Source organism: Cervus elaphus, chromosome 9, assembly GCF_910594005.1.
Source record: "Cervus elaphus chromosome 9, mCerEla1.1, whole genome shotgun sequence".
Taxonomy (NCBI): Eukaryota; Metazoa; Chordata; class Mammalia; order Artiodactyla; family Cervidae; genus Cervus; species Cervus elaphus.
In genome coordinates this window covers 34,621,065-34,647,257 of record NC_057823.1, presented here as the reverse complement: position 1 = coordinate 34,647,257, position 26,193 = coordinate 34,621,065, and the positions used below count along the sequence as shown (strand labels likewise).

Here is a 26,193-nt window from a genome sequence, read left to right as displayed (position 1 = left end):
AATATAAGAATAGACATGTTCCCAAAGAAGACATAGAGGTGACCAACAGGCACATGGAAAGATGTTTGATATCAGTAATCATCAGAGAAATGCAAATCAAAAGCAAAATGAATTATCTTCTCCTCGTTCTCAGAATGACTATCATCAAAAACCAAAAATAACAAATGTTGGAGAGGATATGACAAAAAAAGGAACACTTGTATGCTATGGATGGTAATATAAATTGGTGCAATCACTACAGCAGACCATATCAGTTCAGTCATTCAGTTGTGTCCAACTCTTTGTGACCCCATGAATTGCAGCACGCCAGGCCTCCCTGTCCATCACCAACTCCCTGAGTTTACTCAAACTCATGTCCATCGAGTCAGTGATGCTATCCAGTCATCTCATCCTCTGTTGTCCCCTTCTCCTCCTGCCCCCTGCCCTTCCCGCATCAGGGTCTTTTCCAATGAGTCAACTCTTCACATGAGGTGGCCAAAGTATTGGCGTTTCAGCTTCAGCATCAGTCATTCCAATGAAAATTCAGGACTGATCTCATTTAGGATGGACTGGGTGGATCTCCTTGCAGTCCAAGGGACTCTCAAGAGTCTTTTCCAACACCACAGTTCAAAAGCATCAATTCTTCAGCACTCAGCTTTCTTCACAGTCCAACTCTCACATCCATACATGACCACTGGAAAAACCGTAACCTTGACCAGACGGACCTTTGTTGGCAAAGTAATGTCTCTGCTTAGTTTACTCAATAAAACAAAGAAGATAAACTATCATGTGATTCACCAATTCCACTTCTGTGTATGTATCTGAATTAAAAAAAAAAAACTAATTCAAAACATGCATACCTCAGTGTTCATAGCAACATTATTTATAATAATCAAAATATGGAAGCACCCCAAATGCAGATGAATGTATAAAGAAGATATATGTATATAAAATACTATATATATACATACATAGTAGCATACCACTCAGCCCTAAAAAAGAATGAAATCTTGCCATTTGCAACAATATGGATGGACTGACAGAATATTATGCTAAGTGAAATGTCAGACAAAGCCACATAGTGCATGATTTTACTTGTATGTGGCATCTAAAGCACAAAATAAATGAACAAACATAACTAAACAGAAACAAGAGTCATAGATACAGAGAACAAATAGGTGGTTGCCAGAGAGGAGGAGTGGTGGGGAGAGAAATAGGCAGATTAAGAAGTATGAAATTTCAGTTAATAGTCATAGGTATGAAATGTACAATATGGGGAATATAGTAAATACAATTTCTTTGTATGTTGAGAAATTATAACTAGACTTATCATGGTGATCATTTTGTATAATTAGAAATATCAGATTAATATGCGATAACCAGGAAATAACTTAGTGTTGTAGGTAAATTACACTTCAGAAGAAAGAAAGAAAAAATTCAGAGGTGGCGGCGGTCATGGCTGGAAGAGCCGGGCTGGGGCCCATGGCGGAGGTGGAGGCTTGTATTGGGAGGGTGGCGAGGAGGGATGGGGGAGAAAGTGGACGTCTGGAGCGAATGGGCCAGTTCGACCATGGCTTCACCTTCCAATCCGCTTAAGTTTAGTGAGAAGATCACGCTGCAGAAGCAGTGTGAGGCTGAGGAGACAGCGGCCTTCGAGGAGGTGATAATGAACATCGGCTTCACTCAGCTACAGGCCCAAAAACTGCGGCTGGCATACACAAGGAGCTCCCATTATGGTGGCTCTCTGCCCAGCGTGCACTAGATTGGCCGTGGCCTGGCCGAGCTATAGAGTTCCTCCACTCCCCTCTGGATTCATCTCAGAGCACTGGGAACCACGGGCTGGTGGAACAGGTGCAGCGAGATCCCCGAAGAATGGTGTCCCCACTTCACCGCTACCTCCGCCACATTGGCAGCTCTCCCTGTGGTCCTGCCTTTTTATCTCCTCACCCGGAGTCCAGCTAGTGGAGGACAATGCCCTGGGCCAATTTCCCTGCAGCGAAGGGGCAGTTGTTTCGACTTCCATCTGCACTTAACAGAACAAGCTCTGACTCTGTCCTTCACACAAGCATGATGAACCCCATCCCTCGGGACACTTATCCAGGCCCTGTACTCACCAGGGTCCTGCCCATCCACGGTGGACGTTTTCTTGATGGCAAGATGGACTCCAAAGTCCCTTCTATTGAGGAGAACTTGCTTGATAGTAAGCACTTGCTGAAACCATGGGATGCTAAGAAGCTGTCCTCATCCTCCTCCCAACCTCGATCCTGTGAAGTCCCTGGAATTAGCATCTTCCTGTCTCCTGACAAGCCTGCTACTGTGCCTGTCCTCCTACCTGCCATGAACACGGGAGGCTCCCTACCTCACCTTACCACCCTGCGCTTTCCCCCACCACTGCCCACTGCCTGGATGCAGAGGAGACAGCCTGTCTCCACCTGAGGCGGGGCAACAGTCCCTCCAGCGTGACCCACACCATGACCCATCTGGGCATCAGTGGGGGCCTGGGCCTGGGCCCGGGCTATGATGTGCCAGGACTTCATTCACCTCTCAGCCACCCATCCTTGCAGTCCTCCCTAAACAATCCCAACCTCCAGGCTTCCCTGAGCGGTCCTCAGCCCCAGCTCCAGGGCTCCCACAGTCACCCCTCACGACTGCCCTCCTCCTCCTTGGCCCACCATGCACTGCCTGCCACCTCCCTGGGTCACCCCTCACTCAGTTCCCGGGCCCGCTCCACCTCCTCTCTGCTTCATCTCTGGTTCCGCCCTCCCCACCAGCCTCCCACCGCCACCCCCGCCTTACTCAGCTTCTGCCCCCGGGGCCTTCCTCCGCCACGACCATGTGCCACTCAGTCCCCATAGTTTGCAGGCCCAGCCAATGCCAGAAGGTCCCAACAGCAACTGCCCAAACAGTTTTCACCAACAATGTCACCCACCTTGTCTTCCATCACTCAGGGCGTCCCCCTGGATACCAGTAAGCTGCCCACCAACCAGCGGCTGCCTCCATATCCATTACAGCCCCCTCCCCCAGTTTGGTTCTGCCCACCCAGCCACTCACCCCAAAGCCTCTGCAGCGGCCAGGGCTGCCCTCTCAGGCCTGTCAGTGTGGCCCTCAGGGTGCCAGCCCCTGGGCAGGCAGCTGCAGTGTGGGACACTGTATCCACCCAGCCCCAGTGAGCATGGGCAACCGTCTTACCACCGGTCGATGAGTGACTTCGGCCTGGGGAACCTGGAGCAGTTCAGCATGGGGAACCCATCGACCAGCTGGTGCAGGATCCCTCTGGCTTTTCCGAAGGGCCTGGATCCTTAGGGGGTGAGAGGCCAGTGAGTGGCCCCCAGGACCCTCATGCCCTCAACCACCAGAACATAATCCACTGTTCCCACTATGGCTCAGGGCCTAACATCATCCTCACAGGAGACACCTCCCCAGGAACTCCAAGGAGATTGCAGCGTTCCTGGAATGAGTGCTGAGCTTCGAGGTGCCAGCAGCTGGGCTGGGACTGGGGCTGGAGGAGGAGCTATGCATGGAGCCACTGGGCCTGGAGGGGCTCAGCGTGCTGAGCGACCCCTGTGCCCTGCTGCCTGACCCGGCTGTGGAGGACTTGTTCCACAGTGACTGGCTGGAGTGAGGCCACCTCATCGCCATCCCTCTTCTCGGCCCTGTCCCCTATCACTGTCCCTTCCCTCCCTTCACCCAGCCAGTAGAGATGCCACTCTCTGCCCCCAGATCCTCTTTCTGACTTGAATGAAGGATCCCAAGAATAAGAAAAGGCAAGGGTTTTTTCCCCAGGTGGCCCCTGTATTCTGCACAAGTTGGAGGGGCTGGGGGAGCTCAAGGGAGGGCCTAAAGCACTTGTAACTTTGATCCATCTCTCTGGAGGTCAGAGCCTGTTGGAAAGTGGGGGGTAGAGGGGAGCCCTGGAGGCAGGGCTTGTCCAGATGCCTAGGGTGGGCAGTGCCAGCCCCTCCTCACCACTCTTCCCCTTGCAATGGAGAAGAGAGCCAGAGTAGATATTATTTTTTATTAAATATATGTTAATAGAAAATCCTACTAAATCAAAAAAAAGAAAAGAAACAAACAAAACACTCATGGAAAAACAGATTAGCTTTGAAGTTACCAGAAATGAGGATTAAGGAAAGGGGGAATTAGGTGAAGACAACAAAAATATACAAACTTCCATTTATAAGATAATACCAGGGTTGTAATGTACAACATGATAAATATAATTAACACTGCTTTAAGTTATTTTTGAAAATTGTTAAAAGAGTAAATCCTGAGAGTTCTCATCACAAGAAAAAAAAAAACTTTTTTCTATTTTCTTACAATTTTGTGTCTATAAGTGATAATATATGTTCACCAAACTTATTGTGCTAATCATTTCATGATGTATGTAAGTCAAATCATTATGCTGCATACATTAAATTTATACAGTTCTCTATATCAATCACATCTTGATAGAATTGGAAGAAAAAAGTAGTAGCACCTTTGTTAAAAGTTATTCTTAGCAAAACTAAGGTAGTAACTCATTATGGGTATACAGATAAAAATTACACAAGTAAAATTGTTTTATTACAGTTTAAAAATAAAGTAAAATAAAAATAAAATAGATTCCTAAGAAATCTTTAGTTTTAACACCAGCCCTTTAGTAATGATTCCTCTTTTAAAAGATGCATATTTGGAAATCATCTGTTGGTTAGTAACTACTCCTGTCCTGATTTAGTTTATTAAAAACTTGTACAGCATTACTTTTTCCTGTTTTGCAAACTCTCATAAAGAGACTTAACTGCAGGTGATTTGAGACAATTAAATGCTAAATATATTTTTATCACCATAGAAAGAGATGTTTTTAGCACCAAAGATAGTAAAACACAGCCATTGCCAGATAACAGATAAAACATTTTGCATCTAATTTCTCAGAGCATCTATTTCAAAGTGCATTTAAATGAAAACAGAAACTTACTCATCAAAGTAGCACAATGCCAATTTTCAAGAGAATTTTAGGAATGCAGTTCTTTCATAAAATTGTAAAAGGCAAATGAGAATTGTAATTTTGGATTAATATAGGAGAACAAAGAAAGGAAATTGACTAAAATTACTTCCATCTTTAAAATTAAGCAGGATGTGAAAATATTTAAACAGAGTAAGTGCTGAAAGTAAATTAGCTACTTTTAATGTCCTCTGTTGTTCAGTCAGTCGGTCATGTCCAATTCTTTGTGACCCCATGGACTGCAGCACGCCAAGCATCTCTGTCCTTCACCATCTCCCAGAGCTTGCCGAAATTCATGTCCATTGGTCGGTGGTACCATCCAAACATCTCATCCTCTGTCTTCCCCTTCTCCTCTTGCCTTCAATCTTTCCCAGCATCAGGGCCTTTTCCAATGAATCGACTCTTCACATCAGGTGACCAAAGTATTACAGCTTCAGCATCAATCCTTCCAATGAATATTCAGGACTGATTCCCTTTAGGATTGACTGGTTGGATCTCCTTGCTGTCCAAGGGTCTCTAGAGAGTCTTCTCCAACACCACAGTTCAAAAACATCAATTCTTTGATGCTCAGCCTTCTTGATGGTCTAAACATAGTTTTCAAGTGCTAACAATCATCCAGGTTGTATATTAAGATTTTTATCACATAATCTTCAACTCTATAGATTGCCATCATTCTATGATGAAAAAGTTGGAGTTAGGAAATTCAGCGTTCTTACCCAGTCTCTAATAGATACTAAATGACAGATTTGGAGTTTCAACTAAGAGCTTTCTCCAAAGCCCATGCTCTTTACTCTGTTTTACATTCATAAAACATGACTCAGGTCATGTCATTGCAGGAACTAACCTCACTTGTCTTTTTCCTTTCAAGCTACCCATTCAATATAGAAATGTGGCAGAATTATAAAAAGAAGATTGAAAGGAGGGTTGTAGATATTAGCCCTAATATGTTCCTTGCTGACCCAGTCCTCTGTCTCTGTTCTACCTTCCACCAGTTGTCCTAGGCAAAAACCAACTAGAACAATTGAGTCTTCAGTGAAGAAACGCATAGCCTTCTTGGCACTTTCTGTTTTTCTTGTACTCAGCCTCACACCTCTCTGCAGACAGCTTTGCTTCAGTAGAGAGACTTGATAAAGATTGGATGTTACAGTAGAGTGTGAAGTTTGTTATTTAAGCTTCCTCTTGAGAGCTGGCATCAAGCAGGTGCTATTTTAGTCAATGTTTTTGACCTCTACAAAATCTGCTGTTTGGGAGTGATAAAAAGTTAAGGATTATTAAAAATCTTAGAGCTGATTTATTGAGTCAAAATTTCTGCTGCTATATTAACCTAATAAGGAATGATTCTAAGTAACACTGTATTATTAAGGGCAGCATCCAAAACAGAATACAGTTTCTCCTAGGTCAAAGAAAGACAAATTTCATTTCACTTTATGTTAACTAAGTATAGAAATTTCACAGTTACTAGTCATATGACCAAGAAGATTGCTTAACTGTCTGAGGCTTTCTTAATGTTTCCTCTTTATAAATCATGACCAGTAGCACTCATTTATAAGAAGAAATGATGTGTCTAAGTGAATTTCAAAACTGTTGTTAGAAAGATGTTATGAGATACATTGTTTCTTCACTTAATGTAAGTTAACTAATTAAAGCCAGAGAAAAGCTAAGCACACTTTTGACTATGAATTCATTCATCTTTACTCATTTATGGATTAATACATATCTTTGTGTAATATATTGCTATTGTTACAATAAAATGTCTATTGCTGCTAATACTAGAAATATAGCAATTAACAAGGTAATTCATAAATATAGCCTTTACAGGGGTTGCATTTTGGTTTCCATATTAAAGAGGACTTCTTTTCCTATTAAAAATTTAATAGGAAGCAATTTATCATTGACTTAGATCAATTCAATATGTAATTGTAGCTGTCCATATAGAATTTATGCCATGACCTGAGTTACCTTTAAATGTTACAGGGCATATGTGAAAGATAAATAAATACCTTGACCTACCTGTGAGAATGTCTTCAGGACAGGGCACCTCATTAGGCAGTCATAAGTTATATAATTATATTCATATGCATTTCACTGTAATTGGATAGTGTACCAAATTAAATAGATCAGTAATGTTGTTGAATATATTTTGGTACTTTCATAACAGGAAAGTACAGAAACACATTCTGGTTGTGTTTTTGGCCGATTAGTGTTATACATAATTATAATCTAATTAGTTATCACATAAATTCCACCTTGTATTTTACAACAGGACAAGCACATGAAAGTGTTTATCAGGACTATTACATTTCTTTAAAAACCAGAAACTTTCAAAGATGTGACAACTTATTATTAAGCATAAATATTTTAAAAAGAAAAAGTACTCAGAGAAAGAAATGCCAAACTATTTATCCAAAATTTTCAAGTTATTTTCCTTAGGTTTACGTTATTTAAAGAAAGTCTTATTCAGTTGTGTCCAGCTCTTTGCGACCCCATGGACTATAGCCTGCCAGGCTCCTCTGTCCATGGAATTTTCCAGGCAAGAATATTGGCTTAGATTGCCATTCCCTTCTCCAGGGGATCTTCCTGACCCAGGGATTGAACCCAGGTCTCCTGCATTGCAGGCACATTCTTTTCTGTCTGAGCTACCAGGGAAGCCCTCTTTAACTTTTAGCATAACTTTAGTGTTTTTGTATAAGTAATACAAAATAAAACTGAAATTATATATATATTTACTTGAAAGAGGATTTCAAGCACTCGCTACCATGCTAAACTGGGTATACAGTTATGTATACATTGAATTTCCTGACCTAGAAAACTTCTGAGTTGACCCATCAACCATTCACTGTACTAAATGACTAAATGCAGTAATAGTCAAGCCCAGATGTTGTATTAATTTTCAAAACAGGAGGAACAAATTGACCAAAGCAGAGAGAGAAGAGTCATCATACAGAGGTGGTATCAAAATTTAGATAGTGCTGGAGCAGGTGGTAAGACAGAACAGGTGACAAAGTCTAGAGCAGTTGAACTTGACCAGTGCTTGAAAGCTCTCAAATCCAAACTGATTCATAGAGCATAGTATAATATAACTGGGAATATAATTGGGTCAGTCCCCATTCCACTCTCACCTCTACCACTAGATGTTTGCTGCCAATATTCTACTGTTCTTTGGCATGAAGTATTGCGTTTTTTAAATGTTTTCATAGTATTTTCATTCATTTTTTAATTGACTGTGTTACAGAGTTGAGACTTTTTTTCAAGAATCTCTCATATAACACATATTCTCTGAAAATTTTTTGACACATTTGACAGTGTCTGCCAGTAGCTTTTGCACTTAAAAACAACTTGACTGCAAAAAGCAGTGTGACACCTTCTTTGTTTCAATATCTGTGGATACTTCTCCAGTATCGTCAGGTATAGATGTTGCTTTGTGGAAGAGTAAAGCCAGCTTTGCCCTGGTGCTGGTGGTGCTAGAGAAGACTTGAGAGTCCCTTGGACTGCAAGGAGGTCAAACCAGTCAATCCTAAAGAAATCAACCCTCTATATTTAACATCAGGAGGACTGATGCTAAAACTGAAGCTCCAGTACTCTTTGACTACCTGATGCAAAAAGCCAAGTGATTGGAAAAGACCCTGATGCTGGGAAAGATTAAAGGCAAAAGGAGAAGGGAATGGCAGAGGATGAGATGGTTAGAGATAGCATCACCAACTCAATGGACATGAATTTGAGCAAACTCTGGGAGACAATGGAGGACAGAGGAACCTGGAGTGCTACTGCCCATGGAGTTGCAAAGAGTCAGTTATGACTTAGTTACTAAACAACAACAAAGCCAGTGGTAAAATATTTACCACTTGAAAGTGACTTGATTCTTCTATTAAAATACTTGAAGAATTTTGTTTTATTCTTTATGATTAAAAAAAATGTAGCGAGGTTATACATTTCTGTAAGTTGTCCTGTATTATGTTTTTTCCTGAAAATATATAAATACCCTGTTCATTTGTAATTTCAGTTTTTCCTTTATCCTAGGGATATTTTACTGTATCCTATCTTGAATAATTCTGGTTCATTTGTTCATCTCGTTATTGTGTTACATCAGTTGGTCTTTTTTTTTTTTTTTATCTGCTGTCTTCTAATTATATACTTACCTCTTGCTTTACACTTAAATCACTATGCCAGTTTTTCAATTTGAAACTTTATTCTGGATTTTCTGGTTATGATTTGTTTATTTATCCTGTTTTGACCCTTTAGAGACATTTTATTTTCTCCTGCTCTTAATTCTTCTTTTTTATTTCTTGTCATTGACTCATCAGCTTGTCTTAAGAGTTCTTATTTTACTGAATCTAGTTGCTTAAATTCTATAGCATGAAAGATTCTCATGTAGTTGTTCTTCGGTTTCTTGGACTGTGTTAAATTTCAAACAAAGTTTCTTTATTCATTCTGCTTTGTTTTACTCAATATATCTACATATTTGCTGAGTATAATTTTTTCCCTGTTGTTCTTGTTTAATTTGAGATTATATTTGTACCTTAGTATATTTTGCTATAGGTGAATTTACTCTAACAGTCTGTTTCTCCCTTGGTTTCTTGGTAGCTAAAGAACTCCCTCTTTCTCATCTGCTTTGGAAAGAAAAATTAACCTCCTAATCTCTGGAACCTCTGAATATGTTATCTTAAGTATCAAAATATGGAAAGAGCTTTTGCAGATGGGATTAAGTTAAGGATTTTAAAATGAGATTATCATGGATTACCTTTTGGGGTTGATATAATCACAAGAGTCCTTCCTTATGAGAGGGGAGTGGGAGAGTAATAGAGTAGAGAGGTTAACAGTGGACGCAGAAGGTAGAATTATATGTATTGAAGTCGAAGGAAGAAGATAATAGTGAAGGAATGCAGGCCGCCTCTGAAGCCTGGAAAGTGGCAAGGGAACAGATCCTCCCCTAAAGCCTCCAGATAAAATGAATCCTGCTAATATCCTGATTTTAAGCTATAAAACTCATTTTGGACTACTGACCTCCAAAACTTTTAAGATAATTTGTATTTTAAGTCACTGAGTTGTGATCGTTTGCTACAACAGCAATAGGAAACTAATACAGTAAGGAATCTTTAGAACAAGTCTTTCTCTTAAATCTAGACCTAATCTGACCTATTTTACTTGGGGGACAGATTATTTTTTCTATTTTTCCTTTTTTAAAAATGACTGACTCTTGAGTTAATAATTCTCCTTAGTCACTAGCCTGTTTAAGATTACTTGTAATTATTCTGCTGAATTATACTTTCTTTTTGTCTGTGATCAACAGTTCCTCCTTGATGCCCCACTCTACAGGCATATATCTTAATGGGTTTGATTTCTATTCTTGAAATTCTGAAGATAGAAGTAAGAAAATATATACCTACCATGTTTTGCTTATCCATTCTTAAATTGGAGACTAAACTAAAATTTCAACTCCCTACTAGTTGAATCCTGTGATTCTTGTCCTTGTAAAGATTCCTATGTGGAATGAGATTACAGTATCATGGGTTATAGCTTATTTGATTTTATAAGTTGTTGACTGTTTATTCTCCAAAACAAGTACACAGGTCAATACCTTATTTTAGATCATAAAGTTTCCTTTTTCACCAAGTTTGTATAGTTTGTATACATTCATTTGTATGAATGTATAGTTTGTATATTTTGATTTGTATAATTTGATTTTAACATCATTTGTATAGTTTGTTTGTTTTTTTAAATCAAGTTGATGTATGTAAAACAGTACCTAACTTTTGTTTTTCCTTTTTCTGATAGTTAACAAGGCTAGGAATTTCCTGGTAAACGTGCCTACCATTCAGTGGTAATGAGAAGGCTGAGCCCGTGGTAAGTGAGAGAACTCTCAGGGGTATGGTTTACTGGGGGCAAAGAATACATAAGGGAGGCTTGATCCTGGGCTGATTCTGTTGTAACTGCTGAACTTGGAAGTAAACATTTATTGTCTCTAGGAGAGGAGGCATGTTCAGAGGTGAATAGGAGGTAGAATGGAGCTCATTGTGGAGTTCAAATCCTGTACAGAGCCCAGCTATTTCCAGGAGACGTGGACTGAGGCCTGGAACAAGGAGCCTAGAACATGGACCCTCAGGCTTCACAAGGACATGATTCATGGGGAAGGCCAGTGGGGTGTGAAGACAGGGGCTTCCTCTTTCTCCATACCTCTGGGAAAGTGAAAAAGAAGAGAGTGGCATGAGACAGCAACTTTTAAAAATTCACAAGAGTATTCTCAATAGTGGAGGAAATTCATTAATGTTAGAATTGTGTGAAATTATGAGATATTCTCACATATATACCTACATTGCAGCATATACCTCATGTATAACTTATATTTGTACATAAGTTCAGTAGTACACTAATGTGACATGTGTTAGTAGACATATGTGTGAGACAGGCAAGCTTCTAAGCCTAGTACTCTCAGATACTGCCTTATCCTCAGCTCTGGGAAAATTCAGTAATGTGGTTATCACCCTGGACACATAAAATATTTTCTTCCTTTAATCCGTGTTATCTGTTCTCTAGCTTTGATGTCAAGTACAAGAAATAAAAAGTCAAGTTAATGGTAGAGTCTTTGTTGGATAAAAGGAATCACCCTAGTCATGGGCTGCCACAGTCTTGCCATCTTGTGAATACTAGCTGAGCCCTGGAGTGTAATGATGTCATAGAATCCTGATGAGATCCTAGTGACTTATGACTTACATCATAATGGGTCTGAAGTACTGGTCAGGACAGTGACTTGGTGAGGAGACAGACTTTCAAATGAGTTGTTCTTGAATGTACTAATTTGATTCTTTGTCATTATCAGCTGACTGTCTGGCTACAGAATTTCAGGGAGAAAGTTACCTGATTTGAATCACTCTCCAAAGAGTTGAACCATGAAATAGAAACCAAAAAGGAGGTGTGGAAAGAACATACTCCTCTAGCCTTGCAAAAATGTCAAGAGGTATGTGTTAAGCCTATTTCCTGAGCATAGGGAACTGAGTTCTGAAGAAAAAAGGAAAAAGTTTCCTATCTGTGGTGAGGGAGGAAGGGAAAGAGGGAGAGGAAGATGCATGTGAGCTGGTCTTTCTGGGACTCCAGGTGGTCTGAGAGTAAAGAGAAACTTTAGATGATCAGGTCTTTGTCTCTGCTGCTTTGGACTTGAGCTACCTATATCATATCACTCTTGAGTTACTGTCACATATGTAGTGGTTGATTAGTGTAATTTTTTTCAAAAATGTTTTTCCCTTTATTTGGCTTCTACCTAAGAGTGAGGGTTAAATAAGTGATGTTCTTATACATTTTCCAATAGTACTTTCTCTTGTTAATGAAGAAGAAAGTGTGACTCAAAGTAGAGGGAAAAACTGGGGAAAAGTATTTAAACATTAAATCTGGTTATGCAGGGATGAGAGAATAAAGTCATACAGAATTTACTCAGGAATAAAGACAAATTGTTTTCTCAGATTATGAAAATGTAATATGGGGGCATTCCTCTGTGTAATGTAAGGAAAGAAAACAGAATCCACGCAACACATGCAAAACACCATTAAACCAAATGGTTGGCTTGAAGAGCAAGTTGGACTCTTTAAAAAAAAAAGGGGGGGGGGAAGAAATTGAAATAATTCTGGTTACCATGGAGGTTCACAGTAGACAAGTAACTACTATGAGAAGTAATCATTGCTCAATGAGAGGAGAAAGACAAATTGGAGCCTACCCTAAAGCTTTGAGTGATAGCTCTTACCCATGAATAGGGATTTAATATTTCCAAGGGCATGTTACATCATGAGGAAGGTGTGAAAGCAGTAACAGTTTAAAACAGACAAATAAGTGGACAAAGAAGACATACAAATGATCAATAAACACATGAAAAAATGTTCAACATCATTCATTAGAGAAATGCAAGTCAAAATTACAGTGAGATATCACCTCACACAGGTCAGAATGGCCAACATCAAAAAAATCTAACAATAAATGCTGGAGAGGGTGTGGAGAAAAGGAAACACTCTTATACAGTTGGTGGGAGTGTAAATTGATACAGGCACTCTGGAGAACTTAAAGCACTAAGAATAAAGCTACCTACCATATGACCCAGCAATCTTACTACTGGGCGTATACCCTGAGAAAATCACAATTCAAAAAGACACATGTACCTCCAGTGTTTATTGCATCACTGTCTACAGTAGCTAGGACATGGAAACAACCTAGATGTCCATTGACAGATGAGTGGTTCAAGTAGTTGTGGTATATGTATAGTTATATGTGTGCATTTAGTATTATTTAGCCATAAAAAGGAATGAGTGTGAGTTGGTTCTAGTGAGGTGTATGAACCTAGAGCCTGTTATACAGAGTGAAGTAAGTCAAAGAGGAAAACAAATATTGTATATTAATGTATATATATGGTATCTAGAAAACGGTACCAATGGACCTGTTTGCAGGGCAGCAATAGAGATGTCAACAGAGGATATATTTGTGGGCACAGTGGGGGAAGTAGAGGGTGGGATGAATTGAAAGAGCAGCACTGAAACATATATATTACCGGTGTAAAACAGATACTAGTGAGAAGATGGTGTATAACGCAGGGAGCCCAAACCTGTGCTCTGTGACAACATAAAGGCCTGGAATGTGGTGGAGAGTGGGAGGGAGGTTTGGGGGGAGGGGACATATGTATACTTATAGCTGATTTATATTGTTGTACAGAAGAACCCAGCACAACATTGTAAAGCAATCATTCTCCAAATAAAAATGAATAAAACAGGCAAAACGTAGTGGTATCCTCAAGATCTAGTCTTGAGATGAGGTCATCTAGTTCAGGACCACATCACATCCATCACATCCAGTGCTCACACACATTCACCATACACAGACCCATCTGCACTAGCTATCCTCATCATTCATTTTCTTACAATATTACACATGCAACCAAAGTGTCTGTGCTCTATTTTTGTCCTGGTGGGTACAAAGAGTGATAATTTCTCTGACTTCTAAAATTCGAGACTAATTATCTTTTTTTTTAATTCATGTAAATAGAAGTGTAAAATTTATACTTTGTGCCTGGTTTCACTCACGTCTATATTTGTGAACTTCATGTTGCCTGGAATTTTAGTTTCTTCATGCTTGATGTATATCTTCCATTGAAGCATTTGGGTTCTTTTCATTCTGGGGCTACTATAAACGGTGATATGAATATTATATTATGTATATTTTGCATTTATGACATATTTCTGGTGGGTGAATACTTGAGAGTTAAACTGACAAGCAATATTGCATAGGAACCTGGAATGTTAGGTCCATGAATCAAGGCAAACTGGAAGTGGTAAAACAGGAGATGGAAAGAGTAAATGTCGACATTTTAGGAATCAGTGAACTAAAATGGACTGGAAAGGGTGAATTTAACTCAGATGACCATTATATCTAATACTGTGGGCAGGAATCCCTTAGAAGAAACAGAGTAGCCATCATGGTCAACAAGACACACAGTACTTGGATGCAATCTCAAAAATGACAGAATGATCTCTGTTTGTTTTTAAGGCAAACCATTCAATATCACAATAATCCAAGTCTTAAGCCCTGACCAGTAATGCTGAAGAAGCAAAGTTGAATGGTTCTATGAAGACCACAAAGACCTTCTAGATCTAACACCCCAAAAAGATGTCCTTTTCATTATAGGGGACTGGAATGCAAAAGTAGGAACTCAAGAAACACCTGCAGTAACAGGCAATTTGGCCTTGGAGTAGAGAATGAAGCAGGGCAAAGGCTAACAGAGTTTTTCCAAGAGAATGTACTGGTCATAGGAAACACCCTCTTCAAACAACACAAGAGAAGACTCTCCACATGGACATCACCAGATGGCCAACACCATAATCGGATTGATTATATTCTTTGCAGCCACAGATGGAGAAGCTCTATACAGACAGCAAAAACAAGACCAGGAGCTGATTGTGGCTCATATCATGAAATCCTTATTGCCAAACTTAGACTTAAATTGAAGAAAAAAGGGAGGGAAACACTTTTAGGTATGACACATTAAGGTATGTGTCACCATTAAGGTATGACACAAATCAAATCCCTTATGATTATACAGTGGAAGTGAGAAATAGATTTAAGGGACTAGATCTGCTAGAGTACCTGAAGAACTATGGATAGATGTTCATGACATTGTACAGGAAACAGGGATCAAGACCATCCCCAAGAAAAAGCAATGCACAAAGGCAAAATGGCTTTCTGAGGAGGACTTACAAATAGCTGAGAAAAGAAAAGTGAAAAGCAAAAGAGAAAAGTAAAGATATTCCCATTTGAATGCAGAGTTCCAAAGAATAGCAAGGAGAGATAAGAAAGCCTTCCTCAGAGATCAATGCAAAGAAATAGAGGAACACAATAGAATGGGAAAGACTAGAGATCTCTTCAAGAAAATTAGAGATACCAAGGGAACATTTCATGAAAAGATGGGCTCAACAAAAGACAGAAATGGTATAGACCTAACAGGAGCAGAAGATTTAGAAGAGGTGGCAAGAATACACAGAACTGTACAAAAAAGACCTTCACGGCCCAGATAATCACAATGGTGTGATCACTCACCTAGAGCCAGACATCCTAAAATGTGAAGTCAAGTGGACCTTAGGAAGCGTCACTACGGACAATGCTAGTGGAGGTGATGGAATTCCAGTTGAGCTATTTCAAATCCTAAAAGGTGATGCTGTGAAAGTGCTGCAGTCAGTATGCCAGCAAATTTGGGAACTCAGCAGTGGACACAGGACTAGAAAAGGTCAGTTTTCATTTTAGTCCCAAACAAAGGCAATGCCAAAGAATGCTCAAACTACCACACTATTGCACTCATCTCACACACTAGTAAAGTAGTGCTCAAATTTCTCCAAGTCAAGCTTCAACAGTACATGAACTGTGAACTTCCGGATGTTCAAGCTGGTTTTAGAAAAGGCAGAGGAACCAGAGATCAAATTGCCAACATCCATTGGATCATAGAGATAGCAAGAGAGTTCTGGAAAAACATCTATTTCTGCTTTATTGACTATGCCAAAGCCTTTGACTCTGTAGCTCACAATAAACTGTGGAAAATTCTGAAAGTTATGGGAATACCAGACCACCTGACCTGCCTCTTAAGAAATCTGTATGCAGGTCAGAAAGCAACAGTTAAGCCTGGAGATGGAACAACAGACTGGTTCCAATAGGAAAAGGAGTACGTCAAGGCTGTATATTGTCACCCTGCTTATTTAACTTGCATGCAGAGTACATCGTGAGAAACGCTGGGCTGAAGGAAGCACAAGCTGGAATCAAGAGTGCTGGGAGAAATATCAATAACCTCAGATATGCAGATGACAACACCCTTATGGCAGAAAGTGAAGAACTAAAGAGGCTCCTGATGAAAGTGAAAGAAGAGAGTGAAAAAGTTGTCTTACAACTCACCATTCAGAAAGCTAAGATCACGGCATCTGGTCCAATCACTTCATGACAAATAGATGGGAAAACAATGGAAGCAGTGCCAGACTTTCTTCTTTTGGGCTCCAAAATCACTGCAGATGGTGACTGCAGCCATGAAATTAAAAGATGCTTGCTCCTTACAAGAAAAGTTATGACCAAGCTAGACAGCATATTCAAAAGCCAGAGGCATTACTTTACCAACAAGTTCTGTCTAGTCAAGGCTTTGGTTTTTCCAGTTGTCAGGTATGGATGTGAGAGTTGACTATAAAGAAAGCTGAGCGCCACAGAATTGATACTTTTGAACTGTGGTGTTGGAGAAGACTCCTGAGAGTACCTTGGACTGCAAGGAGATCAAACCAGTCCATCCTAAAGGAAATTAGTCCTGAATATTCACTGGAAGGACTGATGTTGAAGCTGAAACTTCAATTTTTTTGGCCACCTGATGCGAAGAGCTGACTTCGTTTCAAAAGACCTTGATGCTGGGAAAGATTGAGGGCAGGAGGAGAAGGGCATGACAGAGGATGAGATGGTTGGATGGCATCACTGACTCAATGAACATGAATTTGAATAAACTCTGGGAGTTGGTGATGGACAGGGAGGCCTGGTGTGCTGCAGTCCATGGGGTCACAGAGAGTCAGACGCAACTGAGCCACTGAGCTGAACTGAAGCCACATGGCTTCTCAGGCGGTACTAGTGGTAAAGAATCTGCCTGCCAGTGCAGGAGATGAAGACATACAAGTTCCATCCCTGAATCTGGAATATCCCCTGGAGGAGCTCATGGCAACCCACTTCAGTATTCTTGTCTGGAGAATCCCATGGACATAGGAGCCTAGGGGCTATACTCCATGGGGTCAAAAGAGTTTGACATGCCTAAGGTGACTTAGCATACACACACGTTAACCAATGGGCACTGAGGTTGGTTAATGTTGAAACAGTGACAAAATAATTGAGTGTAGTTAACTTTTAAAAACTCGCCTACTGTTTCATTTTAGGTTGTACATCTCTATGAGATAGAATCCATAGGTAAATGTAGAGGGAGATAAATGATACCAAAAATCTTAACCGAGGTAAATAAGTATGTGGTGCTTTGCTGTCTGGAGCCAGATGGAAGCACAGATTACTGAAATGTGGCAATTCTCCACCCATGTTAAAGATTCAGTACAAATAAGTATCTCCATGGAGTTGGTGGGGAAAGTAGATTAGGGAGAAGAATGTATAAGAACAGAATTGAACTAATATTCTTATGACTTTTATTCCATATTCTAGAAACCTCAAAATCACATGAATGTGATCTACCATCAGGGTGCTCTTTGGAGTCCAATGTCCCGAACCCTGAGGGAAGAGAGATGGCCTCTGAAATAGAATACGTCTCCTGGGAGTCCCCTTTCTGTGCTTCCTTCTTTGCTGGTAAGGATAAAGGAAGAATGTTAGAGTCTATGCAGATCAGAGCAATGGGTGTTTGAGCATATCTATAGAAATGCAGCTCAACATTTCTACATAGCCCCTGGGGGAAAGATGTACTTGAGGTCCAGTCATAGTCTTTTCTTTCTCTCTAATTTGGGAGTCTAGGTCTCTCTGTTCATCATAGGAACTCATCAAAAATACTTTTCACTTTTTTGGGAGGTAGGTGAGGAACCCTGTGCATATCTTTAGGGGAAAAATGTCATTTATGAAGGCACAATGTCCACAATTGTTATATAATTAGTTAAACCTCAGAGTGAATAATTAATATAATACAAAATTGTTGCTAATATACTCCAGTAAGGCAGAGGAACCAGAGATCAAATTGCCAACATCTGCTGGATCATCGAAAAAGCAAGAGAGTTCCAAAAAAACATCTATTCCTGTTTTATTGACTATGCCAAAGACTTTGACTGTCTGGATCACAATAAACTGTGGAAAATTCTGAAAGAGATGGGCATACCAGACCACCTGACTTGCCTCTTGAGAAACCTGTATCCAGGTCAGGAAGCGACAGTTAGAACTGGACATGGAACAATAGACTGGTTCCAAATAGGAAAAGGAGTACATCAAGGCTTTATATTATCACACTGCTTATTTACATTCTATGCAGAGTACATCATGAGAAACGCTGGGCTAGATGAAGCACAAGCTGGAATCAAGATTGCTGGGAGAAATATCAATAACCTATGAAGATGACACCACCCTTATGGCAGAAAGTGAAGAAGAACTAAAGAGCCTTTTGATGAAAGTGAAAGAGGAGAGTGAAAAAGTTGGCTTAAAGCTCAATATTCAGAAAACTAAGATCATGGCATCCAGTCCCATCACTTCAGGGCAAATAGATGGGGAATCAGTGGAAACAGTGGCTGGTTTTATTTTTCTGGGCTCCAAAATCACTGCAGATGGTGACTGCAGCCATGAAATTAAAAGACGCTTACTCCTTGGAAGGAAAGTTATGACTAAGCTAGATCACGTATTAAAAAGCAGAGACATTACTTTGCCAACAAAGGCCATCTAGTCAAGGCTATGGTTTTTCCGGTGGTCATGTATGGATGTGAGAGTTGACTATAAAGAAAGCTGAGTGCAGAAGAATTGATGCTTTTGAACTGTGGTGTTGGAGAAGACTCTTAAGAGTCCCTTGGACTGCAAGGAGATCCAACCAGTCCATCCTCAAGGAGATCAGTCCTGGGGTATTCATTGGAAGGACTGATGCTGAAGCTGAAACTCCAATACTTTGGCCACCTCATGTGAAGAGTTGACTCATTGAAAAAGACCCTGATGCTAGGAAAGACTGAAGGCAGGAGGAGAAGGGGACGACAGAGGATGAGATGGTTGGATGGCATCACCAACGCTATGGGCATGGGTTTGGGTGGACTCTGGGAGTTGGTGATGGAGAGGGAGGCCTGGCGTGCTGCGTTTCATGGGGTCTCAAAGAGTCGGACACGGCTGAGCAACTGAACTGAACTGAATATCTGACAGCAGAAAATGTAAGAGTTGGATTGCCAGTCTACCACTTTGAATAGTCCTATAGATAATGACTTGCTGAAAATGAGTTCACACTGTAAAACTATAAAATATAACTCTAAGATAGATTCTAATATGAACAGAAAGTTTTAACCATAAAGATAATTTAATTGAACAATCTTGTAAGAATAGTAACTAAGAATGTTCAAAATTATTAAAATTGTAAAAATACAAAACCCAGTCAAGAAAAAAACATTAAAAATAGCCAAATAGTAGTTGTAGAAATTAAAAAGTGTTGTTCTAAATCTTATAAAATATGTATATGAGTTAAACAGCAAATTAAACATAGATAAAAAGAAAACTGATGAACAGGATGATAGAGCTGAAGGATTACCTACATATAAGTCAGAGAAATAGATGGAGTTATAAAGGAAGGATTAAGACAAAAGAGGGTAAAATGTGAAAATATGATATATTGAGGTTTCTGAATAAAATTTTCTGAGTAAAACAAGGAAAATAAGACAGATAATCAAAGGGATGATGGCTCAGCACTTCTCAGAACTGATGAAAGACCTAAATCCTTGGGAATCAAACATTATTAGAAAACTCATTACAGAATAGGAAAAAGAAAAATCTGCACCTTGGTACACTGTACCACAAATTCAGAATCCTAATAGCAAAGACCTTAACAAAACTAGAGAGGAACACAGAATAATTACAGAAGAATGATGATATTGTCAGACTTTAAGCTTCTCATAGTAATTCAGATGATAGAAATACAAACCTAATGTCAACAATGTAAAGTAGTTTGTTTAAGAAACAGTCACTCTTCTACAAAAAAGGGTGAAATTAAGACTTTTTAAAGTCAAAAACAATGAAAAATAAAGTATTAAATATTCAAAGCATCATATGATACCTTCTAAAAGTCCTGTCTGTTCCCAATTCCTTAGTTCCTTCACATAATTCCACAACCTAGGGGCTCACATGATCTCCCTCACATGTATCCTTCATATGGTCAGTGTGTAACACTCTCATGGTCTCGGCAGGATTCACAAAATTACTCATACCTACACACTCTCTCATATAAATCAAACAGGTAGATAACTACTTGATCTTTAATAGTACATGACACATAGCTCACTCATGATACAGGAGAGACGTACTGCCTTTGTTGTTCAGTCACTCAGTTGTATCTGACTCTCTGTGACCCCATGGACTGCAGCACGCCAGAGTTCCCTGTCCTTTACCATCTCCCAGAGTTTGCTCAAACTCATGTCCATTAAGTCAGTAATGCCATCCAACCATCTCATCCTCTGTCGTTCCCTTCTCCTCCTGCCTTCAGGCTTTCCCAGAATCAGGGTCTTGTCCAATAAGTCGAGTCTTTGCATCAGGTGGGCAAAGTATTAGAGCTTCAGTCTTAGCATCAGTCCCTCCAATGAATATTCAGGGTTTATTTCCTTTAGGATTGGTTGGTTTGACCTCCTTGCAGTCCAGGGGACTCTTCAAGAGTCCTCTCCAACATTGCAGTTCAAAAGCATTAATTCTTCAGTGCTCAGCTTTCTTTATGGTTCAACTCTCACATCCATCCAAAAAAACTATAGCTTTGACTATATGGACCTTTGTCAGCAAAGTAATGTCTCTGCTTTCTAGGTTTGTCATAGCTTTTCTTCCAAGGATCAAGTGTCTTTTAATTTCGTGGCTACAGTCTGTCTGTTGCAGTGTGACCCAACACATCATATTCATACTACTTTCACATACAATGACCATCTCATCCCCACATTCACTATGTAAAATTATTGAAAGAGCTTGACAGACATACATATCAAACTGTGCTCAGTAAATACGACATACAAGGCAATTCTAAAAATTATAGCATACACACCACATTTTCCCATTCCCACACTAACATGACCCACCAGACATCCTCAGTGACCTAAGAGACAAAGTAGATATATTTGAGAATTAAAAATGTTGGTGTAATATTAATTAAAACTTTAAAACAGAGGGAGTGATTTAATGTGTTTGTTATTTTATCAGGAATAAGAGTTTACCTATTTGCTGAAGCTTGTGTATTTAAAGGTATAGTCCTTTCCATTGAAGACTTAGATTAAGAGGAAGTAAGAACAGTGACTGGGGATGTTTTTGATATGTTTAGATCATTGATAGATAGAGGTGATTCAAGAAATACAAAATTTATTTGGGGACATTCCAAGAACCTAGAACTCATCTGTGAATTGATGAGGTTTCAAGATAGCCTATGATTATGGTGAGTATAGATGTAAAGCTGAGTCAGAGCCCTGTTGGCAGAGATCACTCAGAAAGGTAACATCACTGACTAGACCACGTGATGACCTGTTGGTTGATGACCAAGTTAGTTCCGGAGAAGGGAGCTGTGGCCAACGTTGGGAGTTAAAAGTCTGGAGTCAACCCTGGATATCCTGCTGCAGTCTCCTACTCAACCTTAGAACCCAGCAGTTCCCGCAAAGTTCTGGCAACTCAGGTCTCTGAGTAAGGTTCCACAAGAACAAATAAGTGAAAGGTGGAGCTGGGGACTAGGAATAGATGTCAGTAGATTCTTTTCTGTGAATTCTAACTCTTTCAGGAAGCAATAGATTTTTATATGACAATCCATAGCTGACAATCTGATGTGCTTTACCTATGTACTTACACTGAATTTATTCTTCTGGTAAATAGAGTAGGAATAACAACATGTACCTGACAACATGCAAGAAATGGAGCCTCTCATAAAGTGAAAAAAATAATACGGGCCACTCATAGGCAATCAGCCACATGATTCCAGCATATATATTTGTATACCTGGATTTTGGAACTTTGGACAAAAACCAGACCATAAATTTCATGACGAAAAGTGCCATGTGTGTTATTGTACACTGTATTTCTTCAGTTTTTGTTGAAGGGAAATAATATCATGGGCTCAGAAGAAACTGTGCTCTCTGGAGTTTGACCCATGGCCACAGCCAGACAGCAGAGGATTCAGACTGAGAGGACATCTCCTGTGCCTCTTCTGTAGACAAACTTATTCATAGTGGTATAGGTGTGGAAAAGAGGAGGTGCTGAGAAGGAATCAGACAGGGCAGTGGGTCAGCATGATGGTCTAGAATTGGAACTGAGCTCCTTTGCTCAACCATGGCCATGAAAAGTGAAAGTCGCTCAGTCATGTCTGACTCTTTGCGACCCTATGGACTGTACAGTTGATGGAATTCCCAGGCCAGAATACTGGAGTAGATAACCTTTCCCTTCTTCAGGGGAATCTTCCCAACCCAGGGATCCAGCCCAGATCTCCCACATTGTAGGCAGATTCTTTACCAGCTGAGCCAGCAGGGAAGCCAGTCATGGCCATTGTTAACCCATTTTCTCAGTGGGTGCTTAAGGTCTCTGTTTCTGATCAGTGGGAAGAAATGTACCACGGAGGTGTCCCCTGTCTTCTTTGAAAGAGACTCTTAAAGGATATGAATGGAAAGGTTACAAACTGAAGAGAAATGTAGAAATGCATTTTCAGGAGTCGAGGGAAAGTCTATGAAGTCTTTATTTGAACATCTCCAACACCATGGCCAATTCCTAGGGAACTCAGAAAAAAAAAAATGACATTGCTGACAGAAAGAAAAAAGCACAGCAACTCACAACATATGAATTGTTTTCCTGGGGCCTTCCTGAGAACTATAGATCAGGAGACAGATAATGCTGAGGGACTGCTCCAAAGAGGTGGAGGATGGTCATTATATATATGCTTTTGATGAAGAGGGTACATACATGTCAAACACACCTTGGTAAAAAGTTTCTTCCTGTCACAAGAAGGTTGCTACTAGTCATGAGGAGCACATATCTCTATGAATGATATTAGTGCTTTTCTAGGTGTGAGAAGATGCAAGACACTGGGTTTGTAAAATTTTGTCATTAAAATAACTGTCTGAGGACACAGAGTGCCTCTTTTCTGATCTCCACTGTGAACTCCTTTTAGGGTATGATAAAGGTCAGCAACTGCAGTGGCTAATGGCCTAATCCTTCTAGGGTTAGATGGAGAGAGACATTCTTTAGTTTACAATATCTATATCTATGTATCTGTCTCTCTTTCCATAGATATGTGTGTGTGTTTATATCTCTCTGTATATGTACATCAATATAGATTTCAATGTAAATATAGAGTTAGGCATATATGCAGAATAATGAAAATCTTGTATCCTGTATCCCCTATGGAATAATTTCTGATGAGGACAATTGAGTTAATAATATCCAAAATTTCATGACTATATACTGTATTTCAGGCATGGGCCTAAGTTTTTGATGTTCTGTATACATCTCTAGAAATATCATATACAAGATACGCAACATCCCTGACATCCCTGACCACACACACCATTTTGATCATTGTTTATTTACATTTTGGAGTAAGTGGAGTTTCACACGGGATAGTCACCCCAATATCTATGAAAGTAAGACTCATATGTGGTAGAAATGTTTGACATATAATATCCATTCATTGCGTCCTTTTTGGAATGGACACAGATCCCAGAAAATGTCACTTCTCATTTTTTTTTTTTGTTTTTTTAATTCAACCCCCTAGATTCCTGGTCGTCTGAGGAGGATGGTTCTCAGCCCGAGTCATTTGTGATGGTCCCAGCCTCTAGTAATATAATAGGAGAAACTTCCTCTGCCTCTACAGGATATTTCTCTTGTGCCTCCTCCGAATGCGAGCTTGGCTCTTCTGATGAGGATGGTAAGGAAGATGCAGAGGTGGACTCTGAGCTTGGAAAGGGGGTGCAGTTGAATTGCTTAGCCTCATCCCTACTTACTTTACTTTCTCTTTGAAAACAAGAAAAGTCAGGGCAGAGGGACTAGAATTGAAGTCTCTGCCAAGGGAAAAATAAGGAGTGTGCCTTCAGGAATAAGACAGAGTTTCTCAGCACTGATTTTCAGCATGTGAACTCTGAGATAGCCATGAGTGAGGTAGGGGGCAGTGCTGATACGCACATGGGAACTTAATCAGAACCTTCCCCTTAGATCCGCACAAACTCATATCCTCATACTCACTCATACAGCGTGCACAGAGTCCTTCGTACCAAGTATGGCCCTGTTTCTCCTTCCTTTCTCTTCTACTCTCAGATACACACAACTTCATTCCTCCATCTGTCTTTCCCACTCTCTAATAGCATTACATAGCTATACATTTATACCTCATTCTTTCCCCCAATCATTTTCAGATTCATCTTTACACACTGATCCCCAAAATAATTCACGTATCTTTACACATATGACCTCTTTTAACTCACTATATGCTAGGTCAAACAAGAAAATTCATATGCTCTGAAGGGAATACACTTTCATACATAGTCTTTCTAATCTAATCACCACTTCACCTACAAAACCTTCAATCCTTCATAGAAAGACACATTCTGAGAAGTCACACACAGTTCCTCAAAGTCTTATTATCTCACAATAAGAACATGTACCACTCTTGTTTATGTATACTGAAACACCACATACCACACACAGATAGCTATTCACCATCCCCTTTCACCATTAGACATGCCATGTATGCCCCAGAACATACATACATCTTACCCTCATTCCCAGATGCTTATAGCATACATGAAGTCCAGATATAACATGTCACACACAGAATTCTGAAATATCACATATATATGTACTTTCACTCCACATGCCCATATAGAAGTGTTTTCACAGCCATCTCAACTTCTATAGACTTCACATACTTGATCCCAGTTTTCTAATGCTTGAAATTTTCTTTCCTAGGAATCCAACAGTCATGTCAAGATGTTTCTTGTCTTGAATCCCCTGAGATGCCTCCAGTCCTGGATTTGGAACAAGGAGAGACTTCTTCCGCTTTCCCACAAGTCTCTCCTCCAGTTAATTTGGTTAATAGTAATAAGTCATTTATGTCATCAGTACCTAAAAAAAAGAAGAGAGTCATGGAAATTTACTACATGCAGGTTCAAATCGAAAAGGATGTGGCTGCCTTACAGGATTCAGAGGAAGAACTGGAACCCCCCGAAAAGAAGATACAGATGGAAGAAATTACCTGTCCTGAAGAAATCCATACAACATTCACCTCCTCTCAAGTGACTACAAAGGAGCTCCTGACTGACAACGAATCCAGTTTGGATATCCAAGTCAAAGATGAAAGGGAGAGGGCTGAAAGTCCAGCAGAACCTCAAGCTTTGGAGGAATGTTCCAAGGGCAAGACACCTGAAAGTCTGGCAGCCCCGGACAGTGGCTTCCAGTGCGTGAGCTGCTACCGGATCTTCCCCAGCTTAGAGGTCCTTCAGAAGCACGTGGAACATGCGTCCAGTGAGGGCTTTAACTGCTATACTTTCCATGTTGCCTTGGCTAGGCTAAAGAGAAAGCGGAGCAGAAGAGGGAGGAACAGGAGAAGGAAGAATATCAAGACGGCAACATCTGATTGCCACCAGGAAAAACATTTTGGCATGGAGACATACTCATGCAATGACACTGATTCTCAGGCCTAAAAAGAGAGGAAATGAAGGAGGCCAACCTCTACTGAGGAGGCTTCATCTCCAAGTAGCCACAGTACCTACCTTTGTTTATGCATCTTTGTTAGCATACCACCCAAAGAGCAGAGAACCTATTCTAATATTATCCACTGCTCTCTTGAGGAGAGGGGAGAGGAAGGCAGATATCACCATACAGAAGAGCAAGATGTCCTTATGCAGACTAAAGACAAATGAACAGCAGTATATCTTCACCACCACTACAAGTGAGAAAGGGACGAAAGTGAAACTGCTATGGACTAGATCACAGAAGGGGTGAGAACTGGAGGGGTAAGAGATCATGTCAAGAATATTTAGGATGCAGGATTCTGAGAAAAGGTGGCATCTACCAGCGATGCC

At 40.2% G+C, this 26,193-nt stretch overlaps 1 protein-coding gene and 1 pseudogene across 2 annotated transcripts in view; both read left to right on the top strand.

Annotated features, from left to right (window-relative positions):
• Window positions 1–3,601, top strand: part of LOC122700741 — a 53,802-nt pseudogene extending 50,201 nt beyond the window's left edge.
• The window catches only part of LOC122699862 (protein FAM170A-like), a 309,029-nt gene that overhangs the window by 251,921 nt on the left and 30,915 nt on the right, over window positions 1–26,193 (top strand). The window contains exons 3-7 of one of the 2 annotated variants that reach the window (XM_043912283.1): window positions 10,733–10,801; window positions 11,775–11,912; window positions 17,648–17,788; window positions 23,889–24,041; window positions 25,079–26,109. In XM_043912283.1, coding sequence (XP_043768218.1) covers window positions 11,903–11,912; window positions 17,648–17,788; window positions 23,889–24,041; window positions 25,079–25,812 — 1,038 coding nt within the window. In that variant the 5' untranslated portion in view covers window positions 10,733–10,801; window positions 11,775–11,902 and the 3' untranslated portion in view covers window positions 25,813–26,109. Of the gene's footprint in view, window positions 1–10,732; window positions 10,802–11,774; window positions 11,913–17,647; window positions 17,789–23,888; window positions 24,042–25,078; window positions 26,125–26,193 lie in introns of both variants that reach the window. The other variant, XM_043912284.1, reaches the window with a different exon arrangement.